This window comes from Prinia subflava, chromosome 20, assembly GCF_021018805.1.
Source record: "Prinia subflava isolate CZ2003 ecotype Zambia chromosome 20, Cam_Psub_1.2, whole genome shotgun sequence".
Classification (NCBI taxonomy): domain Eukaryota; kingdom Metazoa; phylum Chordata; class Aves; order Passeriformes; family Cisticolidae; genus Prinia; species Prinia subflava.
The window spans coordinates 5,381,623-5,400,140 of record NC_086266.1 but is presented as its reverse complement, the minus strand read 5'-3'; the positions used below and the strand labels follow the sequence as shown (position 1 = coordinate 5,400,140).

The window sequence follows — 18,518 nt, the reverse complement described above, 5'->3', positions numbered from 1 at the left end:
CACTGCAGCAGACCCCAGGGACCTCCTGCATCTGGTGTCACAACAAGGAGGTCACTCGCTCACCCCGGGCAGTGTAGGAGGGTGGGAGACTTTGGCAAAGCAGCCACAGGCTGTCCCGTTCAGGAGCACCAGCAAAAACATCAATTTTTGAAAGCCTCTGGCTTTTTCTGGGCTGGTTGGGTTCAGTGGAGAGGCTTGAGCCTGTGAATCCTCCAGCACAATCTCTGCAGCGTGGGGGTCTCTACTGCTGCAGGTCCCACCAGCACAAAACCAGCAGCAAAAAAGCCCCCAGCAGCTGTCAGGGACTGACAGGGGACAAACTAAGCAGATGTGGGTGACAAAGCAAAGCCAGTGTCCCCCCTTAACACAGCTGCTGAGAAGCCATTTAGGGGAGTGTGTCACCACTAACATCATCCTGTTTCCATGGAGACCAGATTAACAGAGCTGTCGAGAGAAGCTGCACTCCTAATCTCTCCCGGAGAAAAGAGCTTGCTGATACAAGAGACTTTTAAACATCTTTAATCCAAATTCAGGGTTTTCCTTTCCATGTTCTCTCTAATCCTTCTAGAGGTTACCAGCCCCTTTCAGCCTCAAGCCCAGCACAATAGCATCAAACAGTGCAGTCACCCACAGCCTCTCTCCCTTGCTAATGTAAAATTTGCTATCTCTTTCCCCAAAAGTTTGGCTGTCTTAAAAATAACAATTTTACCAGGCCATCATGTGCAAGTGTCCTGAAAAATGAAATCTTCATTGGTGCACTCAGCCTATTTTCTGGAGATGGAATTAGGCCCTGAGGACAGAGATGGAGGCACCTTTTTCCATCAACAAAAAGATGCAGGTCCTGCTTTCTGCACTGCATGAGACACTTCCCATTGACATTTTTCTCTTTTTGTCTCTTCTGTGTAGCATCCCAGATAAAATCAGGTCCCACAAGAACACTGGATAATTTGCCCATTGGAATGGTTCACTGCATTTGCACAGCCTAGCCTGAGGATTTAGGGAATCACAGAATGGTTTGGGTCAGAAGGAACCTTAAAGACCATCTGGTCCATGCCCCTGCCATGGACAGGGACACCTCCCACTGTCCCAGGCTGCTCCAAGTCCCACCCAGGCTGGCCTTGGGCACTGCCAGGGATCCAGGGGCAGCCACAGCTGCTCTGGGCACCCTGTGCCAGGACCTGCCCATCTTTAACAGGGAAGAATTTCTTCCCAATATCTGATCTAAATCTCCTTCATCTTAAGGTTATTCCCTCTCAAAAATCCCTCTCCAGCTCTCTTTCTCTTTCCCTCCAGACCCCAAATTTACTCCTATTTTGGGAGGTAGAAGCACAGTTACCCTGTTCTCTACCTCTACCAGCCCTGCAGATTTAAGCACAGCAGAACAAGGTCGCCTTCCCCTCCAGATTTTTGGCTTGGACTGTCCTTTTCTTGATGGACAATTAATATCTCCAAACACTTCAGGAGTTCCCACACCCTCCCTGTCCATCCAAGGCAGGCATCCACACTTCCAAACCACCAGGCAGGGCCTTTGCCAAACAGCTTTTGTTGAATTTTTATTTTTTTTCCAGTGGGATTCACGCTGATTTCCTCCTGCACCTCTCTAAGTCTCCAAGCAGGTGGGACACTGCCCTCAGCCCTTTGTGCTCTCCATTGAGGCCCCCACAGAACACTCCACATGTGGCTCACAAAGCTCTCCAGCTGTGCTGAGTCACAGCCACTTGGAGCATCTCTGCTAAGCTGCACAAGGCATCAAAGGTTCTGCCAATTTCCTGTTGCTTCCAGAAGTTAAAAGAAATTTGACTGCTTGCTTTCCCTTGTCTTTACTCCAAAAGCGTGTCAGGAGAATCGTGACACGGTTTGACAGTGCCAGAATGGCGGAGAAGGAGCCAGTGCGATTGGGAAATTACAGTTCAATCTCAATTTCCTTCCTGCTCCCCTTGCCAGAGGGGTTGGAGATGTTCTGCACATCTGGAGGCAGAGCTGTGGCTGTGCACAGCCCTGCCCCGGAGGCCTGGAGCTTGTAACTCAGCTGTGCTGCAACATCTCACCTACATCAGCCCTCCGGCCCTTCCCTGGCGTCCTGCATGTGCTGCTGTCTTGGCACACAACACACATGCCAGCCTGGAGCTCCCCAGAAGCTCTAAAACAGGCACAACACGAATTTGGAAAAGGCCAGGCTGAGGCACATCTGTGTCCTACAGCTGTGGGCAATGAAGGGTTAGCTTCTCTCCAGGCTCTGAAGGCACATCTCTGAAGCGTCAGGCTATTTCTGCTCAGCAGGTCTGATTTCAGATGAGAGCTCTGCTGTGGGATAGAGCTGGCATGTGGGATAAGAGGGAATAAAATTATACACAGGATATTTTGGTGCAGGGTTTCCTACACCTACTTCCATTGTCATCCTCTGAGTGAAGGCTCCAGCTGGTTGGTTCATGGCTGGACAGCAGCAGAAGGGGAAGCAAGGGTTAAAGCAGGGTGCTGCAAAGGCTGTGTTTATAATACCTGCAACTACAAGGGACTGACTTTTAGTGGTTTGGGGGTTCTTTTCAGTTATTTTTATTATTATTTTTGGCTGGGTTTGGGTTTTTTGCTGTTGGGTTTTCTGGGTGGTTTGTTTGGTTGATTGGTTTGGCTTTTGGGGGGTGGGGAGGTTTTTTGGTGGGTTTTTTGTTGTGTTTTTGGTTGGGATTTTTTTGTTGTGTTTTTGGTTGGGATTTTTTTGTTGTGTTTTTTTTTTGGGGGGGTGTTAAGGGGTTTGGTGGTGGTGGTGGTTTGGGTTTTTTTTTTTTTTTGTTTTTTGGTTGTTGCTGTTGGTTGGCCATAGATCAGTCCCTGGGCTCTGCCTTGTACACACAGCCCCTCTTGGCCAGGACTTTCATCTCCTTCATCCCTCCCCTCTCTCTGAACAGACAATGCACAGAACAAAAGACAGAACTGCAGAGTGTCAGTACTGTCATTTTTATTATTATTAATAATAATGTTTGGAGCAAACAGGTTGTCCCATCACCACCACAGCCACGTGTAGAGGCACAGTGACCACAACCAGGTGTCATTACTGTTTTAAGGACAGCATGATATAACAACATCACTCCCAGCTTATTACAGCAAGGGAGAGAGTTCTTTATTCTTCAAACCCCTCTTTTCATACAGCACTTTGGTACAATGAGTATGATCGGTCATTCCGAGCCTACACCTCTTTATAAACATCCTTGCCAGTAAACAAGTAAGAAAAATAACACCTGCTAACTGTTTTTCACCTCTCAAGGATTGTTTGGGTTCCTCCTTAGGATTTTCCCAGGCTAGAATGAGAGAGTCACTCTCTTGGTTTTTTAGCAAGTGCCTGAAGCCTAAAATCTGAGCACTGTCAGCTCCCACAGCCAGGACTTGGAGGCAGGATGCTCTGCTGGGGCCAGCTCTGCCCTGGCGCTGCCCCTGGGGCTGCCAGAGGAGCGTGGGTGGCAGCAGGAGGAGGGGAAGTGATGCTTTAGGAAGGCTGACCTGAAACAGAGACTGGGCAGAGCCAGGGAATAAACAGATATTTATTGAAAGGCCTTTAAGGGTACACCTTGGGCAGGACAAGAGCCTGGCCAGGGCTACACCCAAGGTAGAATGATCACAAAAATAGCTAACCCAACCACCTAGCACTTCATATGAGGCTCAGAACTCCCCCTTAGGCAACACAGAATCTGAAATACATGAAAGCTCAAACTCCAGGCATCAGACGGAGCTGTCCTGAGCACAGCGGCCAGGGGAGGGGACAGCACCGCCTGTCCCGCTGTCCGCGGTGCTGGGCTCCTTCTGCCGCTCCGTGCGGGGACAGCGGCGGGGACCGGCCCCGGCTGTCGCCGTGATGTGGCTCCAGCGGAGCTGTCACACTCCGCCACCGTGGCTTGTTTTTGCTGGCGGGCAGGAGCTCAGCCACGGCCAGGCAAACGGAGGGGAGGGAAGCGGGGAGGAGAGGGGACAGGCGAGATAAATAGGTAGCGTGAGGATAATAAAGGAGGACAGCTGGCCTAGAAAACTCGAGAGATAAATCAGCAAAGGGGGGAAGAAAAAAGAATCCTGAAATTAATTCCGAAGCGTGAGGTCCCTGCTGAGCCCGCGGGAGAGAAGCACCTGGTGGCACCACTTCAGCTGTGGCTCCGTGGGGCTCCGCTCCTGTGGCCAGCACAGCCACGGCAGGGACCTGCCACAGCCCCTCACAGCAGCAGGGTTAAAGCCCTGGAAAAGCAGGTGGCTGTCCCCAGGAGCAGGGGACCTGCTCGGCAGGACAGGGGACGCTGCTCAACCCACAGCACAGCTCATCAGCCTGGGCCATGCCAAGCCTCTGGTGCTCAGCAGGGCTGAAGGGATGAGCAGGGACCTGTCTTTGCCTCCCTCTTCCCTCTCAGATTCCAAATGCCAACAGAGGAGCTGGGCAAGTGTCCCTGCAGTGCCCTGCTGCAGCACTAAACCCCACAGAGCTCTGTGGAGGCCAGAGATGAGGGCTTGCCATCCTCCCAGTGGGGCCAGTGTGTCTGCACAGAGCACCAGCAGTCACCCAACAGCTGAGGATAAAGGATGTTTTATCATTCAAGTCCTGTGATGCACCCCAGCACAAGATGTAGGATGGTTCATTGTACCAAGAACACCAAAAAATGCACCCTGCTGGCCTCACAGGAGGTCCGTGGCCCAGGCAGAGACAATTCTCTCTCCCAGCTCAGCATTTTTCCCGTACAAATGAAGCTGGCACATAAACACACAGCACTGGTGCATTCCCAGATGGAACCAGCAAGCAAAGTTTCCCAAAACTGTGAACAAAGATGGAGGGAAAGTCAGAACAGGATGAAACATGGGACCAGGGAGCAGCTTATGCTTTCCAGTCTGACAGAAAAACTCTGAAAGAGAAGAGAGCAGAGCCTTTATTCCCTCCCAGCCACCGTGCCCACAAGCCTCTCTCCCGGCTCACTCCTAATCCTCCGCACAGCTCCTCACAGCCCTCCCTGCAGTGCCCGGGGCCCGGCTCTGGGAGAAGTGCAAACAGCCGCTACAAAGTCAGAGCTAAGTGGCAGCTTCCCATTTCCCCAGCTCTAATTGCCAGCTGAGCAGACGGCTAATCTCCCAGAACGTGCTGTGATAAGGGTGCTGCTGAGTCCCCGTAATTGCTTAAGAGCTGCCATCGAGGATGCCGGGAATTGCCCAATTATTCTCCACACCCCACGTTTCCTTCCTCCCCCTCTCTAAGTTTTGTAAATTAGAAAAGAGCTGGGTGGGTTGGGGGTTTTTTTCCCCCTCTCAAAAACAGCTGGCGCAGGATTTCTCAGCGGTGCTGTAGGGATGAAGAGATTATATCTGGGCTGGCTAATCCTGTGTGGGGAGGGAGAGGAAAATGAGGGGAGCAGCAGTGGGGATCCCAGTGCATGCAAAGGGGAGGGGAGGCTGCACTCACAGGTGATGGTTGGAACAGAATTCATCCCAGCAAGCCAGCACTGGCCCTGAGTACAAATCACATCCCATTTCCAGCTCCTCAATGGCTCTGCTGAGTAATAAATCAGCTCCTCGTCCGAGCTGGCTGAAGCATTCACACTCTCACAGTTACCTTATTCAGTGCTGAGAAGTTAAAACCTTCCTGCCAAGGCCAGCAGCCTGGGGAGAGTCAAATATCCAAATCCTCTCAGAGCTCAGCAGTGAAAAACAAAACAAAACAAGCCAAAGCCCACAAGAAACAAAGCCCCTGAGCTGCAGATCACCTGTGTATCTCCATTTGTTCAGCTGTTTTTCTCCAGATAATGCAGTGGGCCAAGAAGTCATCTGGTATCATCAGAGAGGCAAACAAGCCAGGCCACTGCCTAATCCAATGCTGATCTGCTCACACAGGCAGCTCCCAGCCCTTGGCTGTCTTTGCAGCTGTTTAAAGCTTTGGTTTCTCCCTAAATGCTTCATGACCATCCCTTAGATGCCACTTTTAAGCCCCAGAATGGCAGCTCTTCTTTGAGCTTCCAACACAGGCAGAAGTCTTCAGTGCCACCAGGAGGACTGAGGGACTTCAAGCCCATTAATTTTTATGGGATCGGGGTTATTTTTCTGTAAAGGGTTCCTGGAATTTTGAATACCAAACACATTAAAGATGCAGCACCTCCTGCAGCACACCCAGTCTGGACACCCAGGCGGGTCTGGGCTCTTTTTTGGCTCTGCACTGCCAGCACATGTCCTAACCCAGCTGCAAGCCACAATAACCACAGCATCTCCACCTCACAGCCCATTCCTCCTACACCCCCCATTCCAGAACTAGGAGGCACCAGGTAAAATGAGTGCAATGCCAATTCCTGCACTGGTTCAGTGCTGGAAACCTCTCAGTGTCCCCTCTCAGCTGGATGTGAGCTAACACCGACCCCAAAGCCACTGAACACAGATGCACCCCACCCCACTCACTGCAAGTTGGAAAGTGAGATGAACCAACAAGAGGATGAAGATTCTCAGCCAGGGAGAAGAAAATGGAGCAGAACAGGAGAAAAGATGACTTAAAATCCCACAGAGCACCTTCAACTCAATGAATGTCACCCCCCATGTCGCAGGAGAAGAGTCAGGCATCATTCAGGCACATCTGAGCTAGAAGTTAATTTACTGAGTGGGTAATAGGCTGGTAAATAAGATAATATGTCAGATTTGCTGATCCCTTAATACTCACACATCCCCTCATAGCTATTATGCTTTGATATAAGCAGTAATTTGACATATAAACAAAAGTACAACAATGAACACAAAACTACAATTATTAACAAGATTATAATCAAGAGGAATATCTAATTCATAGTCCTGGTGGCTGCTGGTGACCACCTGAGCAGATTTTCTCACCAGTGATGTTTTCCATCTTTCTGCACTCTCGGTTGTGACTGCATAGCTAATGCAGATTTTAATGAAATTACAGATATTTGAAGGACTGTGCATATTCTCTATAAGGAGAGAATCACAAAGGGCTCTCCTGCAAACACATCCATTCCCAACACATCCATGTGTAGTCTCAGGGGTATCTGCAGGATGTATTTCAAAATCACAAACATTTTGTTCAGTGTCAAGACAAATGTCTTGGGTCTTACCAGTATTACACTCACAAATAAATCCTTGTTGTTTCTGCACAATGTGGCAGCAGTGACAGTTTGCCATTTGTTCCCATTTCGCTGGCCCATACTCCAGGTTCTAACAGAGTACAGTTCTGTGCTGCTTCAATCCCAATGCAATGACTGGGTTTGTACAATCATTTAGGTTGGAAAACACCTTTAAATCATCGAGTCTAACCATTAAATGCTGCATAGAGTTAAGATAAAAGCTGTGGCCCTACTGCTGGTGGAGTCATAAGTGAAATTTAGTAGACAGCAACAAGATTGGAACTGAATACATCTTGAATTAAAATAAATATTTTTGAAATACTTTTTGAGTTGAAATTACTTACCCAAATTACCTTTTGAAACTTGGTGGGTAAGGTGCCCTCATCACCTTCCCTTATTGCTGAACTGCAACTGAGCTTGGACACAGCTGAGAGCTATGGAAATATTACCCCGAGTGATACCAAGTGCATTTACAATTAGCTGGGGGTGCTTTTCCTTAGTTCTTTGCCATTTAGATAATATACCAGCCAAGAGCCATTCACTAGTTCCTAATGCCAACAAAGAAGATTTTAACGGGTGTTCTTGCTCCTACAAATCCCTCGTTGCCAAGCTTAATTTATTTGCCAAAACTTCAGCATCTGTGCTGTTTATTTAATACTCCTAATCCCATTCCTGGGATGGCAGTCACACCTCTCCTGGCTTGTTTTGGAGAGGTGAGGGTTCACCTGTGCAGATTTATTCAGGTGTGATAGGCAGGGAGGTTGAAGAGCAGAGATATTATCCTGCCCTGACAGTTCCACAGGCCTGAGGCTCCATAATGGATCAAGGAGCACTTGGTGCTGGCCTTTTAACACCACTGGGCTCAATTTCAGAAATCCATGGAGTTAAGATCCCAACAGGTCCAAGAGGTAGTAGGATACCACTGTGAGGGTTAAGGTAATTTTTGCTGTGCCAATATAAACAACCCTAGTTTAAATTAAACCATACCTACAAGATGAATAGATAAATTATGTCTGATACTGTTTCTTTTTCTATATATTCTTCTGATGTAGCACTCATTGAACAGCTACCAACCTGGTTAGATCTATATCTAAAGGTCCCCTAGATCTAAAGGTTATATCTAAAAGTCCCTTTTCAAAGGAACCACACTGAAAACTAAGCAAGTAAATTTCCATTTTATTTTGGGGGGATTGTCTTTCATATATTGTGCTTACACTTCCCTCTGCCAAATCCACATTAATGGGTGGGACTCCTAAATTTTTACAATTATAGCTTGCATTTTAGTGATTGTCACTGCAATGCACTCAGGCTTAAACATGATTACAACCATTACCATGTTGATTTGTACAAATAAAAGACCTGGGGTTTTCACCCTGTGCATTAGGCTTGTTGATGGATAAACTAGATCTGGGCCAAATGGCTGGGTTTTGGGATTTTGGAATGACCCAGCGTGGGTGCTGAAAAGGGAAATTAGGACAGTTCTCAGTGGGGAGACTCCAAATTGGTCACCCCATCTAGTGAGTGGCTCCATGTACCCACCCAACATTAATACAATGTTTAGCTCCATTGTTGTGTGTTAGCTGATCTCTTTTCATAATGGGATAGAGTTTTAAAAGAGGAGGGGTTCCAGCTTCAGGGCCTGGGGGAGCTGAGACAGGGTTAAAAGCCAGTTAATGAGTATATAGGGACAGCAGTGGTTTGTCTCATTCCCGTGGGTCTAGTCCCTTGCACAGTGAGCTGTTCAGTGTGTGATGGAATGAGAGTCATTGTTAGAATCTGGTTCCCTTGTTAAAAACACCCCTGGCCCCCCAAAAGCCACTTCTGCTTCACCCTGGGTTTCATGTGATCTCCCCTAGTCCAAGAGATACACCACAAATACCCACTTCCACTCTTGCCAGGCTTCTGGCCATATTTTTCTGGCAAATTTTCCAGTTGAAGAGGGCCCCACAGAACAGTTCTAGTAATATTTCTTTGTTAACCCCCCTTAGAGGCCCAAGGGACACGTCAATTTTAATAAGAGGGGCCACCTTAAACTACAATTCACTCTCATCCCTAAATCCCTAGTCAGGCTCCTTCCCAATATATCTCCATCCCAAATCTTCTGGGGATGCAATTAACTAATGGAGCTTTATGGGACCTGATAGATCAGATCATAAATTCCAGTGTATCCTCTACTCTTTTTTCTTCCCCCCCAACCTCAGTTGTTTCTGCAATTGTTCTATTCACAGAGATAACAGCTCTTTTTGTCACTTTCTTTGTTCAAACTCATCTCATAACGTTCTCATTTCCTTTTCTTTGTATTCCTTATAATGACACGCTGCTTCCCAACACATTTACAACATCTTGCATATTATTCCCTTTTCTTTACCATTTTACAGTTTCTCTCTCGTGCAGTTTAACTAGTCCTCTAGCTTTACTCCAATTACACCAAGTTTTGAATGCTCAGTCCTCAAGAAGTCTTGGAGAAGATCTTATTCCATGCCAGAAATTGAATCTGCCAAACTCCTGAACCCCAGGTCCAGGATCATCCCAGGAATGATGATGCTCAGCTGGATCCCAGCCCAAGGAATCCAATCCCATTGACTGTGCTCATCCCAAGAGCTCCCACATTCCATAAAAACAATGGAATTCATTCTCATCCAACCCCTGCAAAACAAGAACCTCCAGCTCTTTCCCAGCTCTGAGGTTTTTCCCAGTTTTCCCCTGTAGAGAAGGCAAACTCAGCACTAAAACCAACCCAAACCCCAGAATTCCAGCTGCCCCTTGTGTCCTCCAAAGTATTGTGGATCATGCTTCCTACCTCCCACTGATCTAAGGAAGAGGAAACAGGAATTCTGGAATTGGGAAATCATTTAGAACCTCAGAACACAAATAATTCCCCTAAAACAGGACCCACACACTTTGCTTGTTTAGGATTCCTTTCAGTGGATACAACCTTTGGAAAACCCACCTGAACCTCCCAAATCCAAGTTCTGGGAGGTTTGGAAACAGCTTCCAGGTGACAGGAGCGCCACATCCCCAATCCCACCTCCTTTCCCAGAGGATGGATTCCCACCCAAAGCTGCCTGGGCGCCCCTCCTACCCCACAGAGAACACCAGGAAGTGACAAATGCTTCTCTCTTTATTGGGATTTGGATCACTGGGACATTCCCAGAGGACAGAGCCTTTTCCAGCACATTCCCAGGAGCATGCCCAGGGCAGTCAGGCTCAGCAGAGTGGCTGCTGCCAGCAGGAGCCCCTGGATCACCACAGGAATTCCACCAGCAGCACCTGGAAGGGACAAAACCCACTCAATATTCATTTAGTGGCTTCTCAGCCCCTCCATCCACCCCTTGGGAAAGAGCCCTTAGGGCAGCTGTGGGGGATTGTTCCAGAAAGTCCCTTTGTGAAATCACTGGGAATTCACAGTGGGATCAGCCCCTGGAGACACAACCCCACAAAGCCCCCACAGTGCCCCTACCTTGGGGGGTGCTCCCAGCTGATCCTGGACTTCCAGAGGGGCTCATTAATCCCTGAGCAGGCTCCAGGATTAGCAGGGGTCCCACAGAGACATCGGCCTCAGTTGGCCCTGAGGGCTCACCTGGAACAAGATGGGAATGAGTACCCAGGAGGGAATTCCTGCTTGGGCTGGAATTTAGGAATTACAGGAAGAGGGACACAGGAAGAGCAGAATCCCAGTGGTGTTAAATGCAAGGACACAGTCGGGACAGAGTCATGGGATGGTTTGGGATGGAAGGGACCTCAAAGCCCATCCAGTGCCATGGGCAGGGACACCTCCCTCTGTCCCAGGTGGCTCCAGCCTGGCCTGGGACACTTTCAGGGATGAACAACAGTGCCAGGACCTCCCCACCCACACACAGTTTTCCCAATATTCCCCTCTTTCCTTTAAAAATTCCTTCCCTAAGAACACCAGAGAGGAGCCAGGATTATCCTTAAACTGTGCCAAACCCCCCCCCTCCCCCAGCCGGAGGGGCTCTGGGGACACCTTTGGGACACACCTCTGTGGCCGGGGCCGTCCCTCCTCACACGCCTGCCCATCCGTGCGGCCGGAGCGCGGAATTCCCGGGAATCTCCTCCAGCAGAGGGACAGCTGCCGGTGTCACAGCAGCTGCAGATGGCCGCAGTGCCCTCCAAAGGTGCCCACCTGGAACAGAGCCACCTGTGACCCCCCTACTGCGGGCGGGGCGGGTCCCCTCCCCGCAGCAGGGACACTCACAGCCCGCTGGCTTTGCTGAAGGAACACGCTTTATTCCAGGGATTCGGGGCTTCCGCCGCCGGGGACACCCGCAGGTGGCAGCTGATGTAGAGCTGGCAGGGAAAGCCAAGGAAAACTCATTAATCTTGGAGAGTTTAGGGCTTTTTTTCCCCCCATGGAGAAACAGAGAAAGGATGAAAACAACACCTCACCAGATTCCCGGCGTCTCCGGCGAATTTGAAGGCGTCCACCAGGAACCGCAGCGACTCCGGGCGGGGCCGCGGGGACACGAAGGCTGAGCCGGTGTCCTCTGCCCTGCTGTCCACCAGGCACCTGCAGGAGGGCCGGGAGTCACCGGGGATTCTCTGCGGGATCCCGGGGCTCCCCGGGCAGCCCCGGAGCCCCCCCTTACCCGCCCAGGTCGATGAAGGCGTAGCGGGGGGACGAGCTCCTGTCCGGGGTGGCGGTGGCCACGCACTGGTCCACGAAGAGCCGCAGGGGCACGTGGCCCTCCGAGGTGACATCGGCCTGCAGGCGGAGGCTGTCCCCAAGCTGGACGCCCTTGGAGAGCCTCTCCCTGCTCCACTCGTCTGGAATGCAGACACCAAGGAACGGGGTCACTGTGGGACTTCTCAAATGTGCTGCCACCCCCGTGGGGTGGCTTTGGCTCCATTGGGGCTCCCAGGAGGAGCGGGGACCTGGGGGACACGAGGCCACCAGGGCTGCACCCACCGTCCATGAGGCGCAGGGAGAACCGGAGCCGCTCCTCTGCCGCCAGCGTGGAGCGGAACGGGGCCCACGTGGGGTGCACGGCACCGCTGCTCACGTTGCTCCTCCTAAAGGGAAGCAGCGGGAATCGTCTGGGGTGGCACCGGCACCTCGGGGTGAGGCAGCGCGGGGACAGCCCCCTCCGCTCACCTGGGGTAGTGACACTCAATGGGGACCTCGGCAGGGGTGGCCCTCACGATAAGGGGGTTGCCAGAACGGGCGGGTTTGTAGAACAGGGTGGTTCTGTAGATCAGGGAGTCCGGGGTCACCTGGAGGGAGGAATTGGGAGAGGGGAAAAATCAGGAAAATTAACTTGGCACCAGCAAGGACCGTGCCGGGACACAGGGGCCACACTCCCGATCCTACAGGACACCACGGAGCTTTGTGCTGGCATCCCAACAAGGCACCAGCTTGAAGGAGGTCACAGAGCCTGCAGGATTTGGGCACAGGCACCTCAGGAGCCATTGTCCCATAAACTCCTGCATCCAATCCCAAACCCTCTGCTGAGTGTGTGTCTCATCCAGGATACCCATACCCCAAAATCCACCCCTCCTCCGGGCACTCCTCACCCCAAACCCACCAGCACCAGGGCACCTCTCGAGTGACACCTTCCCTCCGCAGTGCCACTCACCTGCAGGGTGCTGCCACACTCGTGCAGCGCGGCCACGAAGGTGACAAAGGCCTGGGCGGGGTTTGGGGACAGCGGCGGGCAGGAGGCCGTGCCCAGGCTCAGCTCCGCTGCCCGCACCGGGCGCCCGGTGCCGAAGAGGTCCCTGCGCACGGTGACCGCCAGCTGCCCCTCCTGGCACCGCACGGCCACCGCGGGGCGCGGGGACAGCGCCCGCAGCTGCGACAGATCCACCCGCGCCCAGGGCTGCGACACGGCGGGGACACGGCCCCGGGAGGAGTCACCCCGCAGCCGCCACAGCCCGGAATCCCTCGGGGGAAAACCCCAGGGATCGGAGGATGCGGCCGAAGCCAACACCCAGCAGAGCAGAGCAAACCCAAAGCAGCTCCCAAACCCCATTCTGACCCCAGGAAAAGCAGCGGATGGAGAGGGGGCTGCTGGGGAGCTTTTTATGGGAGCAGCCCGGGGGAATCTCACTCGGGATAACGGGATCCGGCTGGGGATTCCCCTCGGGATAACGGGATCCGGCTGGGGATTCCCCTCGGGATAACGGGATCCGGCTGAGCCCATCCCTCCCGAGGGTGATTCCCTCCCCCTGCAGCCAGAATTGTCCCGTGTCCTGCTCGGCCACGGTGGCATCAATGTCACCCGTGTCCCTCTCGCTCCCTCAGCCGATTTTGGCCAGCGAGCCTCTCCCGGACATTTTCCCCCGATCTTCCCGAGGATTCCCCAAAATCCGGGCGCTGTGCTCAGAACTGGGGATGTGCCAACCCCACCCGGGCACTTTGGGATCCTCCCGTGCCCGATTTCCCTGGAATTGCTCCCGGGTAATGAGGGCACCATAATGAGTTCATTTGCATGGAAAGCAGAGGGGCAGAGCCGGTCAGGGACCGGCAGGCAGAATCCAGAGATCAATTAGCCTGGGGGTGTTAATTACGCTGATTGGCACAGCCGCTGGTTGGCACAGGAGAGTGACAATGGCCCTGAGCAGTTCCAGAAGGGGCTGGGGACACTCAGGGCAGTGACACAGCCCGGCCAGGGCGTCCCCGTGCCCTGCGGGCATTCCCGGAGAATTCCCAAATTCCTACTCCTCATCCATAGGAATGGGAGGGGCGGGCTGGGAGGGATTTTGGCCTCGGGATTTATTCCTAGGGATTTTGGTTGTTTGTGGTTTTTTTTGGTGTTGTGGGGTGGGGGGTTTTGTTTGGTTTGTTGGTTTTGGTGGGGTTTGTTTGGGTTTTTTGTGTGTTTTGTTGTTGCTGTTGTTGGTTTGGGTTTTTTCTACCGGGAAACGGGGCTGGAGCATTAACCTCCCTCTTCCAGGATCTGTGGGAAGGGTTTGGGATGAGGTCACCCACTCCGGTCACTTGTAGGGGATGAGCCAAGCTCTGACCTAGCCCAAATTCCTGGTGGAGATTCTCTCGTCAGGTCCTGCTGTCCCCTGCAGCATCCATAATGTCACCCACATTGCCACATCCCCCTCTGGCACCATCCTGATATCCTGGCATTGTCCTGGGTTTTTAGGGATGATGAATAAATGATGGGACACAGAAAACCTCTGCAGGCCTCTCCATGAATTCCACAGGAATGGGTCAGGTCCCAGCCTGGCTCATCCTGAAGCTGCCCTGGAATATTTTATCCAAGGAGATGGGGCTGCTTGGTGGGCTCCAGAGACATCCAGGGTGATGGGAGGGGATGTTCCTGCATCCAGAAGGATCCAGAGGGATGGGAGGGGATGTTCCTGCATCCAGAGGAATCCATGGCGAGGGCAGGGAATGTTCCTGCTTTCCTCAGCCCCATTCCCCATCCCAGCACCAGGAATGGCCCTGGAAATCCAGGATTTGATTCAGCCAACCTCTGTAGGACCCAGGTCTCCAGGGATGGGTGCCTGCTCCCCGAGCCCTGTTCGTGCTGTTCCAGGTGGAAGGATCCAGGATCCCAAAGAGCCTCGCACAGCCCCATCCCAAGCTTTCCCTCTGCAGTGTGGATTTCCCACCCCCGGGAACAGCTCAGCGCCTCTGCAGGTGACGGTCCCGGCCCTGTGGGTCGCTCTGTGGTCAGTGCAGAGCTCTCCCAGCCTGGAATGCTCCTCCAGCTCCAGCGCAGCCCAGCCCCGCACCGCGGGCTCGCTCGGCTGGATGCAGGAGCAGCGTCCTGCCCAGGATGGGACGATCTCATCCCTTTCCTTCCATGCAAACACAGCTGAGCCCCGCAGGAGCCGAGCCCTCCCCGAGCCCTCCACCGCAGCAGGGGCGCTTCTGCCCCGCTGCTCCCGCCTGATGCTCCGGAGAGCCGGGGCGGCTCTGCCTCCTCTCCTGCACACAGCCGAGCCCTTCCTCACGGATCTCACACCCGGCTGGCCCTCGGGAGCCCCCTCGGCCTCTGCACAGCTGCTCCTGGCGCAGGAGCCCGCGTGTGGGGCCGCGCCGAGGCGGGGACCATATGCTCCAGCACGGGGACAATGAGCCGTGGTCATGAGTGATGGCACCGGGACTCCGGGGGGCAGATTTTCACAGCAGATGAGCCCTAATGAACAGAGAAATGACTTCCCGTGGTGAGGGAGATGCACGGAGTTCCAAAAGCCACGGTCCTGCGAGGAAGGAAACTCTTGATTGCCTGCGAGGCCATGGAGCAGCAGAGCTGAGAAAGAGCATCCTCCTGCTGGCCTGGAGAGCAGGGGAATGAGCCAACACCTCCGGGGAGGAACAGGAGTGAGAGCTCAGGGGGTGCCACTGGAGCAGAACAGGCTCTCAGGGCTGCGAGCTGCACTGGTGCTGCAGCTGCACTGCTGCAGAGAGGGCCAGAAAACCGTGCAGCGAAAAACGCATCTCCTGCAGCGCCCAGAGTCCCCTGCAGAGGGGAAACTGAGGCACAAGAGCCAAGGAGTCATGCCTGCAGAGCTGGGAACCCCCACACTTGGGAAAAGAAAGTTTTGAAACTCAGTATTGGTCTTTGCAGCTCACAGGTTGGCTCCCGTAAGGAAACTCTGCTGTCTAATATTGGCTTGAGCACATGGCACAGCCTTCCCCACTGCTGGGAGGCAGCTTTGCCACACGAGCTGCTGCCGAGCCACCTTGTATCAGAATTTACTACAGCTCTGCCTGGAAGCCTGCCCCGTGCTTTCTATTTTTAGCTGCAGGCAGACCTATTCATATCAGTCAGTGCTGAAACTCGGGTCCTTTCACAGCTTTGGTGCAGTAATTCAGGGACATGCATGAAGCCAGGTTCCCAGCTTTGAGGATAAATAATAAAGCCATGAGCTGAGTGGTCTCCTGGCTGGGGGCACACAGGGTGTGCTTTGCTAGGGGAGTTCTCATCACACACATTTATTCCACAGGATCACACCACTGCTCACGTGCAGAGCAGAGCAGGGACTTGGATGTGATTTACCAGCTCATAAACTGCAAGGAAAGCAGGAGAAATGGGATGAGGAAGAGGAAGGGTCCAGGGGAAGTGGATGCAGCTCCACACTGGTGGTGGTTTCCCTGCCTGTTAATTATTTTATCTTAAGATGCTTTTAGAAGAAAAGAACTTTATTAGTGCTCAACACAGGACAAGTAAAAAACTTGTGCTTTTACAGGTGGCCATATTAAACAGAGGGTTTGCAATAACTCAGGGTGATTTGAGTAACCCAGAGCAGCAGCAAGGTGCAGATGTTTGGGGATGGAGCTCCCAGTCAGGCAGCCCTGCTCCTGATGACACTTTTCATCACGCTCCCTCCTCCACGTGCGTGACAGCACGTGCCACATCTGCTCAGGTAGGTGACAATGTGACAAACAAAAGCTCTCAGCAGTGAGACTGATGCACACCTCCTCCCCGGGAGCGCTGACGTTGCCACTGACATCACCAGCACTACACTTCATGGCAGAAAAACTCAACCTTGGCAGAGGAGACCTGAGCACACACCCAACCCCAAGGGAGCTCTTCCCCCTGCTCAGGGGAGAGTCAGACACTGTTAGTCCAGTGCTGGGTCCTGACCAGGGTGGCTGGGACTGAGCTTGGTTGCAGGGGTCAGGAAATTGGGATAAGACCTTGAAAAACCTGGAAGTAACACGGCTCTGGGACATCCAGCCCAGCAGGGCAGCACAGAGGGTAAAAAACACAAAGCAACCATTCTGGGAACAAGGAAGCAGGGCAAGAGCCACTGGTGCCACCAGTTCAGCAGCACCACGAGGAGGAACAAAGTGAGAAATCCAAAGGCAGGCATTTGTGTGGGCAATATCTGTGGGTTTAATCCCACCAGTTTTCACAAGAAGGAAACACCTCACAGAGCAGTTAAGTGGGATTCATCCTTCCTGGCTGCGGTGCTGATTCCTGCTCCTGTCTGCAGCAATCAAGGAGCCTGAGGCTCCTCTGCAGCAGCCAGAGAGGGGCCAGGAGGGTCCCCACACCTGCACACACTGCTGGTCCCCATCCACTGCCCTTGGTCACTCAGGATGGCACTTGCTGAAGGCAGCCCCAGCCCTCCTGCCCCGAGGTGTCAGCAGAGCTGATGGAACAAACAGGCAAACGCTGCCTCTCCCATCCATGCACCTTTTCAAGCAGTGTGAAATTAATGGACAAAAAGAGCTCAAAACAAAACAACAAGGTGTGTGTGTGAGCGTACAAAGTTCTTTTTCCATCCCCAGTTTATGCTTCAGCTGCTACCTCGAGACTGACACAGGAGCCAATGTGCCATTTGCTTCACACAGCTCCTGGGAGATCCGTGGCACCGTTTATGCTTGGCTAACTCAGCTTCTGGAGGCCATTAGGCAGGGTAATTTCACCAGTTCCTAAGCAAACGCCTGGAGGGGTCCTTGCAAAGCCAGTTCAGCTCAGCTGAAATATGGAGGAAATGTTTGTTTGAATCCTAAGGAGAAATGTAATGACTGCTTTGTAGTAAAGCACATTCAAATCAGCCCCACTTTGGCTGATCAAGGCACAATTCCATCAGCACTCTCCAAGAAGAAATACTTCTGATCCAGAAAGTGAGCTTAACATCTTTGTGGAAGAGTTTTCATCAACTGACAACACCCATTTTGGGAAAAATTAGCTCACAGCATCACTCAGGTGCAGACTTTAAAACAAGGGCATTTTTTCCTATTTTCTATTTTTTCCCTTTTTATTTTTCCCTTTTTGCTTTTTATTTTTTGAAAAGGCACTTTCCATTTGATGGGCCCACCTCGCTGAGATGCCAGCTGGCCAAGCACATCTGGGGGCTGTGGCCTGTTTATTTGTGAATGTGTTGGTGAAAACAGAGCTCTGCAGAGCAGCTTCCACATCTGTGTGTGGCTGCTGGGTCCTGGCCAGGCTGGCTGGGACTGAGCTTGGTTACAGGGGTCAGGAAATTGGGATAAGCCCTTGAAAAGCCTGGAAGTAATAAGGCTCTGAGACATCCAGCCCAGCAGGGCAGCACAGAGGGTAAAAAACACAGAGCAACCATTCTGGGAACAAGGAAGCAGGGCAAGAGCCACTGGTGCCACCAGTTCAGCAGCACCACGAGGAGGAACGAAGTGAGAACCCAAAGGAAACACTCTGGGCTCGCTGGCAACTTGTGCAGCAGACAGGAGAAATAGTCCCTGCTGGGCTGTCTGTCCCCAGGAGGACACAGGTGTCAGGAGGGTGGCTCCCAGCCCATGCTGGGTGACAAACCAGCTCTGGAAGTGGCAGTGGCTGGTAATTTCTTGGGTTTGTTTTGAGGTGCAGGCCCTCCTCAGCAGTGTTTCTCCCAGGAGGATGGGTGTGCTCCTCCCTCTGCCTCAGAAATGGGAAAACAGAAGAGGAGAGCTGCAGCAATGGGTGAAAACAGCCAAGTTTGTCCCACAGCTGATGGACCTGAGCCTGCAGGCTGTCTGCTCCAGCTCCA

General features: G+C 52.5%; 1 protein-coding gene across 1 annotated transcript; it reads right to left on the bottom strand.

Moving 5' to 3' along the window:
- Window positions 1-10,218: 10,218 nt before the first annotated feature.
- On the bottom strand, window positions 10,219-13,072 carry LOC134560630 (zona pellucida sperm-binding protein 3-like). Its single transcript, XM_063416826.1, has 9 exons — window positions 12,677-13,072; window positions 12,196-12,314; window positions 12,010-12,113; window positions 11,690-11,867; window positions 11,490-11,610; window positions 11,299-11,390; window positions 11,081-11,226; window positions 10,543-10,662; window positions 10,219-10,352 (listed from the first exon to the last, which is right to left on the bottom strand). The coding sequence occupies exons 1-9, from the start codon at window positions 13,070-13,072 to the stop codon at window positions 10,219-10,221; spliced, it is 1,410 nt and encodes a 469-aa protein (XP_063272896.1).
- Between the last annotated feature and the right edge of the window lie 5,446 nt (window positions 13,073-18,518).